General features: G+C 39.3%; 1 protein-coding gene across 1 annotated transcript; it reads right to left on the bottom strand.

Annotated features, from left to right (window-relative positions):
- Positions 1-5: 5 nt before the first annotated feature.
- LOC310802101 (protein adenylyltransferase SelO-like) lies at positions 6-10,276 on the bottom strand. The gene is made up of 19 exons (XM_083666375.1): positions 9,718-10,276; positions 9,453-9,571; positions 9,028-9,156; positions 8,775-8,839; positions 8,500-8,556; positions 8,151-8,249; positions 7,398-7,465; positions 7,102-7,189; positions 6,878-6,947; positions 6,439-6,511; positions 6,103-6,186; positions 5,879-6,008; positions 5,745-5,789; positions 5,519-5,597; positions 5,126-5,218; positions 4,479-4,558; positions 1,078-1,121; positions 835-914; positions 6-556 (listed from the first exon to the last, which is right to left on the bottom strand). The coding sequence occupies exons 1-19, from the start codon at positions 9,941-9,943 to the stop codon at positions 434-436; spliced, it is 1,752 nt and encodes a 583-aa protein (XP_083522501.1). The 5' UTR covers positions 9,944-10,276; the 3' UTR covers positions 6-433.
- Between the last annotated feature and the right edge of the window lie 61 nt (positions 10,277-10,337).

The raw sequence follows: 10,337 nt of genomic DNA, 5'->3' as shown, positions 1-10,337 counted from the left end.
CCAAATATGTTTATGTTTTATTTCAAGACCTAAAAGCATAATATTGACATTGATCATTCATTACAAATGTATTACAATATGACAGTGTTTCCAAAACTGTGCCCATTCTTCCCTGATTGAGAATTACATGAGTTCAGCAAAAACAAAGGTTGCATTCATGATGATTGAACAGTTGTGTGAATGTTTCAAAGTGCAAAGAACTGGCCATGATGTATCGTAACAGAATTACAATGACTATAAGATAGGATGTCTTTGGTGTGCTTTATCATTACTCACTTCTAACATCTATCAGAAACTGATGCATCATGAAATTGTGTTCAAGCCCAAAATGTTCTATAACACTGCAAAACACTGGGATCCTGAATACACGCTGAGAACATTGTTATGAATAGTGCAGATGAAAGTCCCCTCTTCCTGTGGCCGAGCAGGTCAGTCAGGAGGAGCAGCTGACCTTTAACCCCGGAGCCCACCATGGGGGTCGTGCTGCATACCCCGCCTCCTCTGCAGTGTCTTGTGTAAGGTAGGGCTGTGACAGTGTCTGCTGCAACATCTCCACCTAGTGGGAGAAAATATTTATGAACAGGGAAAGTGAATGAGTGTATCTATTTACATTTGAAAATAAACTGGCTGGCTTGGGCAATATTACTTTTGTATTTGTGAATAAATAGAAAGATCCCTATCTTGAGGTTGTATTAGACATGGCAGGCACGGTTAAAGTATTGTAGAAGATTGTGAAATGAAGCCCTGTTGAAATGTTGCACTGCTGTCTGTGTGCTGCCCTCAGAAAGACGTTTAATATTATATACATCTAATATACTGTAGTAAATGTGTTACCTCAGAGAAATCATTCTTCTCTGCTTTCTTTATAGCAGACTCTGCCATCCAGTTCCTCAGCACGTATCTCGGATTGACCCCTAGAGGAAGTGTTATGACATTAGATTGGAGAAGTGTTGAATGGTTTCTTTGTTCTATCAAGGTTAATTACCATCATCATAAATAAAATAAAAACATTTCTGTAAATATTTGATTACTTCTTCCTCATCAAATAAACCTATCATTACCATGGAGATTACTTACTTTTCATCCTGTGTTGACGATCTTCATCAGAATCATGTTCCTGCCTGAGCGAAAAAAAACAATCAAAGATTGAATCTAACATAATACACTGGTTGTGAGAGTGTTTTACGAGTGTATGATAATTGAATGACCTGCACAAATAAAGAAAAATCGATTGCATGTTCACGTATGGTGAATCAAGCAAATCAAGCTTAGGCAAATCAAGCTTAAAGGGGCAATCTGTAATTGGTACATCCATTTTTTGTGATACACAATTCCTACTCTTTCGCACGTGCACACACACACACACACACACACACACACTTTTGTACAACTTTTTTTATTTACAATTAAGTACAATTTAGAAACCAAAACCAGTTTTTTCCCCAGATGTAATTATTTTGTGAACAGGATTGTTTTGTTAACAGGATTGTTATCTCTGTCCCCTAGGACACTCCATAAACACAGAGAGATGCCTGTAGCTGTACATAGAAAAAAAATAGGTCAACTATATTTGAAAGGGTGTGAACACCCCTTCCATTCCACTGTGGGGAGGAGATTTTACCTCCCATAAAGAGATTAAAGTTGTGAAGTAGAGGTGAGAACAGATAGCATTCTTTCTTTTTTTTTTTAAATCCTCTTGTAGCCTGTGTGGGCTCACCATGTTCTCCTCTACGGGGCGCCAAGCGACCATGATATTTGGATTAAACCACATGTATAGTGGACGTAGTATATATATGACCAAAAATACATTTTGAAATTAGGTAGACTTGGCCTCCAGCACATTTTGAATGTTGTAAAGTGGAGAATTTCAGACATGGTCGTTTCTATTTACAAGCACATTTAGAAACTGTCTTGCAATTTATCCCAATACCCCAGAGGGGGCGGAAGGGATAGCATAGCATTGTACAAATTAACACGTGATAGAATATTCATTTTTATAATTGATAAGTGGGCTTGAAAGGAGTTTGGCGTTGATGACCACCTTTCTAAATCTGAATCCATCTGTTTGTAAAGGTTGATTGTATGGAGGAGTACATATTCAAACCAAGGTACCTAAACTTCTGTACTATAGGAACATCTGGCGGAAGCTTTATTTAATGGTAGGAGTGCAGATTTACTCCAGTTGATTTTATAACCAGATAAAGAGCTAAATGTATCAAAAATGGTGAGAGCATTAGGTGAATGCTGTGGGTTGCCGAGGTAGAGGAGTACGTCATCTGCATACAAAGAGTTGTGGTGTTCATAATTTGTAATTGTAATAGGTGTACAGCTAGCTGATTGGAGAACAGCCTGAGCCAGTGGTTCGAGGGAAAGTACAAAAAGCAATGTCAAGAGAGGGCAACCTTGACGGGTTCTTCTGGCAACATTAAATTGTGGGGAACAAACGTTTCCAGTAGAAACCATTGCTGTAGACGATGTGTATAATACTTTGATCATGTTAATGAAATGTTCTCTAAAACCAAACTGCTGTCGTGCTGACCATAAATACTGTCATTCAAGGTGATCAAAGGAAATTCTGCACAATGTCTGAGCAACATACCCAACTCCTTATTAATGAGGTCCCGTGAAATAAAGTGTTTTAACAAAAGGCTACATTTTGCACAAGAGTGCTATTAAATTGCTAAGGGCCTCTCAGGGATCAGCATAGCAGGGCCATAGTTGCCAGCTTTTAATCTTTTCACAAGCCCTATGGCAAGCATTGAAATCACCTCAGATAATTAGTTGACAGTCTGCTGATAGTTCAAGCATCAATTAAGCTATTCTCCCTTCAGTGTCACTGCCACTGCCTAAGTTGGTAAATTGTCAGTTACGTCTCCCCACAATCAACACTCCTTTAGATTTGTTTTTAAATGAGGATGAAGATAAAACATGGTAATGGTTATTTCCCAATCTAGAAATATCCTTTTGTAATAAATGTGGTTCCTGAATGGAGGCAATGTCTACCTTTTTTACAGAGCAAGTCTAAACTGCTGGCAGTTCTGCTTGTCCCTGTGCATTCCGTGACAACAAGGTAAGAATTTTTATACATATGAGAAATCAACAATGATATAATGCTTTTATTGCCTATTCCCCCATGGCTATACAAAACTCCTAATAAAATGTTTTGACACTGACAGTTTAAAGCAAAGTCCCGTCCCTTCATCCCAACACAACAGAGACGAGTGGTTGGTCCCACACGACAAGCAGGGCAGGCGGAGCCCACGACCCCAAAATCCAACACATACACAAATAGACAAAACTTCTCACAATCCTCCCACTACAACAAGAACAAGGTTGCGCAAAAAAAGAAAGTGAGCGGCCTCTCCCACCCCTCACCCAAAAAAGGTCTATGATCAATGTGAAAGTAGGCTTAGCGAAATATCCCACGCCCCCCTCCAATTGCAGTACACACCAAAGACATAGCAAAAAACAATCCAATAAATCAATAGCCGAATATATCCCATTCTCGTAGGCTGGAATATCATCCAAGATCATTATCCTTGTGAGACATACACTATACTGTAGAAACCAAACATAGTCTGCCATAAATAATTGCCATATATCCCTTTCTCCAAGGCTGGAATATCAATACCCATCAGTCATATAAGAACCAAAAACTCGACAGCCAAAAATAATAAAATCCTAGCAAGGCAAAAACAACAGCAAAACCAGAAAAAGCAGCTAACCCATCATTAATTCAAAAAGGATGAACAAAAAGAGTATCGTATTATGGCAGGTTCATTTATTGATAGAGGTAGCCTTACTGACTACACAGTTTGTTAGCCAAGGCCTTATTGATCAAAACACCGCTTCAGCAGGATCCAAAAAGTGTTGTCTTCGTGTTCCTGGGACAGCTTGACTGTTGCAGAATATATCAGGAAAGCCTGAAATACCTCGCTGAAGTTGGGAGTGAATCAGACCGCTTGTCCGTCTACCTCCAGTGGTGATTTCCTGGCTGCCTTCAGCAGATATACAGGAGACACTTGAGGATCATAATCCTAAACGTGGGGATTTTCCGTAGAGGGCTGATGTGGTTGGTCCGTATGATTTTCAGATCGGGTACCTTCTCGGCGAGACTAGGGTGTGCGTTTGGGCTTTCAGTGCCTTCTGGTAGCCCAATAATACATAAATTCTTCTACTGCGGTCTGTCAAATCAGCTGCCTTTGCTTGGTTGATTTTCTCGCACAGTTCATCAGTTGTGACCAAAAAATTGCTAAAGCTATAATTTTGATCTCATGGATGGTCAGTCCTTGCATCCATAGATCTGTCTATGAAATTGAGAGTGGTTACATTTCTCTAGCCGTTTACTAAAAAAGTGGCAGGGAGCTGACTTTGTTGTTGTTTGAATTACAGACTGCACCTTTAAGCCTTCAAACATCACCAACTGTAGTCATAAAAATCATACCAGGGAAATGAATGTAATGAATTTGCATTCTCACCTGCTGAGCCTGAGCTGGTACAAGCGGAGCCACTCAGAGAAAAGCTCATGGACAGTCAGGTCCTGGAGGGCCCACATCGTCTAAAGAGAGAGAATAAGAAGAAAGGAAATTAAGTCACCGTCCACTACTGTTACACTGTTCCAGGGTGATGCATCTAGGCACATTACACGACCATCCTAAAATGTGTTGATAAGGACTGTTTACTTGTGTACAGACCGCTCAATTCCATACACCATGTTATTACCTAATTACTAAGCAACAACATAGCAATACAATATTGTAACTACAGTAATTGCAGTGTTACTACACAGGTATAGGAGTAACTTATGGGAAGTGTTACAGTATGTTGACCATTGATAGCAGCCCAAGCAGCATAGTGATTGTTACTGAAAGAGGTACTGTGGAAGGCAAATCATTTTGTATAACTATAATTGCATTTATGAATCATTTTATATAACTATAGTTGCATATATTAAAGAACACAATGCAGAGTAATATGTATGTACAGTCAAGGTTAGTCTGGTTGGGTGCTGGGGGGAGAGATAAAGGGACGGGTACCTTCCAGTTAAGGGGATTGGAATGTTGGGAAACTGGAAGATAGACCAGTATTCCTCCACAGTACATAGGGTTTAAAAGTAGGATATGACCTGTGGGATGGGCCCGTTGTGAAGCTGCTGGGTCGAGGCTTCACTGAGCTGTCTGAAGGTCATGGTGAAGTCTGTACCTGTGTCCTTCATCAGCTGAGGGCACACAGTGAATCAGACACACAGAGAGGAGAGAGACAGCCAATCATATTCACAGGGCAGGAAAAATATACCAAGTCATATCACAACTGGGATTGTTAATCAATAGCAAATTCATGTATAGAAAAAAACCTGAATACAGTGAGCAACAACATTTATACAAAAACAAGTAAATCTTTTAACAAAAAACAAACATACAGAGACACTGAAAATAAATGAGTATTTACAGAGATTAACAGCATTTGAGTGTCAGGCCATTAAAGTAAACATCGATACACAGATTAATGAACCACTTGCCTTAAGCAGGAAGGCGATGAGATATCCATCATCCTCTTCCCCGAGTAGACCTAACTTTGCTTGAAACAGCTCATGAAACCTGAAATACAGTAATAAGATCAGAAACTGGATTTTCGGGAAAAAGTGTACGCACAAATGTTTTTGATATAATATACTTCTAAACTTTTGTTTGGTAAATATGAGAGAGAGAGAGAGAGAGAGAGAGAAATAAACATATACATGTTACCTTCTATGGTAAATATGTGGATATTCTTTCAGTACATGTTCGGCCCTGTAAAAGAAACAAGGAAAGATATCAATGTACTTATACTAACCATCAAATCTGTGACAAACACTACTAATAGGAACATTATTACCTACCCCTTCCGCTGTTCTATAGTCATCACTGGGCTAAGAGTATCTAGAAGCTTCTCCAGGTTGAACAGACCAACATTGGCCTGAGCTCCTATACTGTACCTCCCCTCGTCATCAGATGTGTTGGGGACAAAATCTGTACAGGTGAGTGAAAAAGCTCATTGTATAAAAAAACAAAAAACACATTGTTTAATAGACCAAACACAAAATGGCTACTAATAAGTACAAACTTGGGTTGTAGGCCTCCATGAAGCCAAACGGTCCATAGTCAATGGTGATAGACAGAAGACTAAAGTTGTCTGTATTACACACTCCTGTCAGGGTAGTAAAAGACAATATGAACACACAGTTAACCACTATGTTGTACCATTAGGATGGAATTATGTGCGTAATGTGTATAGCATCTTACAAGACTATTAATGTTGTTCATACTCTACTACAGATAATGTAGTTGTATATACTGTATACACTGTTATTGTGATTGTAAAAACCATCCACTGTCAATAGTAAATGTATACACCACTGGTACAGTTTACACTGGCACTAGTGCGGTACCAAGCACTCACCATGTGCAAAGCCTATAGACATCCACTGGGCAATCATGTGAGCTGTTTCATTCACAACCCTGGAGTAAAACACCTGAGATGAGTGTAAGAATATATAGCTTGTAAACAAGTGTTTTTGTTAGGAAAGATGCATTAAGTAATCATTGCACTGCTATTCAGTAGTGTTGTATTGAACCCTACATGTACTTTCAAATAGCAATCATGGCCAACAGCACACTTTATTATTAGACAAACTAATGCACCATGTGTTTGATGGAGTGGTTCTGAAATAAGGAGAGGCACTTTACTATTTTTGTATTCAGGTCACTGGCTTTCAATACCCTGCATGTTAGGGTCAAAAGCAATTACTGCATATAAAGAGCTTGCTATGAAAAGAGTAGTCTTATCAGTATATAGGCTTCACAAATCGTAAAGACTACAGTAGTTATTCATTACTCACCAAATATTTGTCTGGATCATTTGAACTTATGGAAGGAAAATGTTCCTGTATCACAAAGTTCAGTAATTTTCTGAAAGTGAGAATATTAACAAGCCAGGGTTAGACAGATTCAAGCAGTCATGCATGTTATGATATGCAGTACTACTATTGTTATCCCTATGAGCTGTGACCTACAGTATAAGCACTAGGATTGGTCAATACTTGTTTAATAGAAGAAAGCAAACCTTAAAAGGTCTAGCTCTCCTGTTTGAGCCAACACTTCCAATGATCCAATGCGGAACCACGACTTGGCCAGTCGAAGAACAACCGCTCCTGGGGGATAAATCATTCAACAATCAAGGCAGGAACCATGGATGCATGGTGTGGCATATTTCTATTGCCCATATTATTATTCCAAAAAGCATTCAAATGTACATGGGTCTAGTCAAGACAAAAAAGGTAACCAAACATGAGTTTAGAACAGTAAATTACACTGAACAGTAAACAGTGATTAACAGCATTCAACCCATTTTGAATGTACCTCTCTCAGTGTTCACCTTCCCATTGTAGAACTGGTCCCTCCACACTGGCTCCTCACTAACAATTAGGCTTTGAATCAAAAGAAACACATTTTATAGCAAATACAATCGCAATAGGCCTACAGCATAAACTACAGCAGAAACTTTGGGATGATCCCAGACTCGAACTCCATCCAAAACATGCTTGACCCCTAGCTAGTTGTCAAAGGATAATATCCAATTTAAAAGCTGTCAACATGTCAGGTCTGGTAGTTAATCTCAATAGTGTTTAAACAGCTGATGGCTGTAATAGAGGGGGCTCTACAGTGACGTGAATGTTAGCATTATTAAAGGCCCTCTGGTAGACCTATCTCCACCCCTCACACAGTCACACTGCATATATGCCTGTTTGCTGTGTTGACGTAAGCCATCTAGCCTCTCTGCTCTGGCCTCTCTGCGTTTAGACATGGTTTAGAATCTGTCCATAGTTCAACATTAATATTGAGGGATACTTTTGAAACAGCTAAGAGATGATGGCAGACTCAATTTGCAGAGAATAGGCTCAAATCCAAAACAATTGTGTACTGTATGTGAACAGTGAGGGGTCATTTCAGAGTCTGTATGCAGAGATCTTTAGATGGGGCAGAGACAGTGAGTGAACTAAAACATTGTTTGAATTTAGTATCAGTAGACCATGACCCAAAACACTGTTTTACTCATTTGACGTATGCAAGTGTTTGGGCAGTTGAAGCCACTCATTCATCGGCTGGATTTACCTAGCAGCCCTGCTGGTGGGAACACCTAGGTAGTGCATGGCCTCGCTGCACAGGAACTCTCTCACTGAGGAGCGGATCACAGCACGGCCATCTCCTGACCTGCAGAAAAAAACATGGACACAGCCACAGCCACAGATACACAAAATGACACAAGTATGAAAGATGTCACTGGCAGTTGGACAGAAGTCCTTAGCATATTGAGATCACCAACATAATGTTGCTGCCTTTGGCCTATAGCCAACAGGATGTGGGCTAGAATTTATTTGTGGGCTAGAAGATTTTATCCTTATTAGTTCAGAATGTAAGTGTTACACTGGTAAAAGTCTGCTGAAAATAACTTCTACTGTACCTCGAATAAGGAGTCTTTCCCGAGCCTTTGAGCTGGAGCTCCCATCTTTCCCCATTTCTGTTGAGTAAGACATGCAAGCAAAAAAAATATTTTAACAGCTTTGTATTAATGTAAAATACAACTTGGGCAGAGCTGAATTAGGATACAAATGTCTGATTAAAACACTATTATCATTGCTCCAAAGAGACAGAAATATGAAGAATGTGAAGCGTATCATTTACATTACATCATTTACATTAAATTGATACATGTGTACAATTTAACATGTCACTCACCTGTTGGTATATTCACCAAGAAGATGTGCCCGCCCATCTCCCAACTGACCTGACCAGTAGCCAAACTTGAAGAGTACAACAATATGAAAAGTGTTGAATTAATAGTTACTGTAGTCAACAGATAATATAGACATAATGTTCAGAAGCAAAACCATGATTGTCATGCAGAATTGGAATAGATTAAGACCACATGGAGAGATAGATTTGCTCATAAAAGGCGGGTGCCCAGGTGTAATAATGGCAGAGACAGTACCTGGTGACCTCCATATCTGTGTGCCAGAGGGATAGATCCGGGCAACAGTTTACCACCACTGAAGACATGTAGAAAATGTTTTGACTTAGACACAGAAACATCCAGATCCAAGATATCCTCTAACACCTCCTAATGGAAATAAAATCACATAGGACATCAATGTGTGCTTTTAGTTTGAAAGCATGTACTGACAACTACTTCACAGATTTGGAATGCAATTTATCTGTGCCACATAAGATGCATTACAAGAATAGTCATGAAAGACTGCAAACGTGTCATAAGAAAGAGCTATAACCATGGAGAATATCAGTATGGTTATAACACTGGTATAAAACAGTTATCAATTGTTATGCAAAGCCAATTATCATCAAGTGTAATTTTGATTACTTGACAAAAACATATGGCAAGTCCCTCATAAACATTACCTTTGACACTGCAGCAAGTCTCAGGGGGCCTTTGAGTGGAGTTGGGTTGGACTCTGAGAAAATGCACTTTTTCACAGTGCGAACAATGTTACCATCCACCTCATCAAGGGGGAAAGCTTCTGCAGGAAAAATAAACAAACAGGTTCTTTAGACTAATTACTATTACTAGACTAATTACTATCACTAGAACACTCATTGATTATTGATTATGTAATCTGTCACCGCACAATTCTTATCTGTCACATTATCAATGACAGGAATTTACCTATGAACTGTTTACAAGATAGTTTAAAGTGATCCAAATCATGCAGATCTTTCTTCACACTCATGTTGAAACTGGACTTGAAAGCATGGGGATATAGTGGTCTGTCTGACACAGTGTTGTGACTGTGACAGCCCTCAATACTTTCACAAAAGTCCAACATACTTGTAGGCATGATTAGGTTTGCCACACATTGGAGGGCACAAACTAAAGCATTGTGAATGTTCATTTCTGCAACTGTCTCAAATCTTCCAACCCTTAGCTAGCCACCAACATCAAAGCTCTTCAATAACTGACCTGGTCCTTACTGCTAACAAGCTAGGCCTGTATTGCACTCAATTCTGCATACTACATAGTAGACTAACACAAGTTTGACGCCAGCTGTCATGTCATGCTTCTTTACACCAACTATCACATTAATTCATATTTTTCATGGCAAAACAATTCAAAGGAAATTATATATTCCCGTTAGCTTCTAGGACTATAACAGACTTAATCAACTTTAAATAAGAATCAGTTACAGAGATCTTTTAGAGAAAGATATTGCCCCGAACTCTGTGGATTGGAGCGACCCTACTTCCTGGTTTTTGAAACGTCATCGAACTGTCATCGCGCTTTTCCGC

The sequence above is a fragment of the Argentina silus genome (genome assembly GCF_951799395.1).
Source record: "Argentina silus genome assembly, chromosome: 1".
Lineage (NCBI taxonomy): Eukaryota > Metazoa > Chordata > Actinopteri > Argentiniformes > Argentinidae > Argentina > Argentina silus.
Note: the sequence above shows the minus strand (reverse complement) of the source record. Positions and strands in the feature narration are given on the sequence as shown.

Bases quoted from the DNA above. Each gene is read 5' to 3' on its own strand.
- LOC310802101 (XM_083666375.1), bottom strand. From the start codon at position 9,943: ATGAACATTCACAATGCTTTAGTTTGTGCCCTCCAATGTGTGGCAAAC. The intron at 8,840-9,027 runs GTACTGTCTCTG...GTACTCTTCAAG, and splicing joins ACAGATATGGAGGTCACCAG to TTTGGCTACTGGTCAGGTCA. The intron at 7,466-8,150 runs GTAAATCCAGCC...TTTGATTCAAAG, and splicing joins CCCACCAGCAGGGCTGCTAG to CCTAATTGTTAGTGAGGAGC.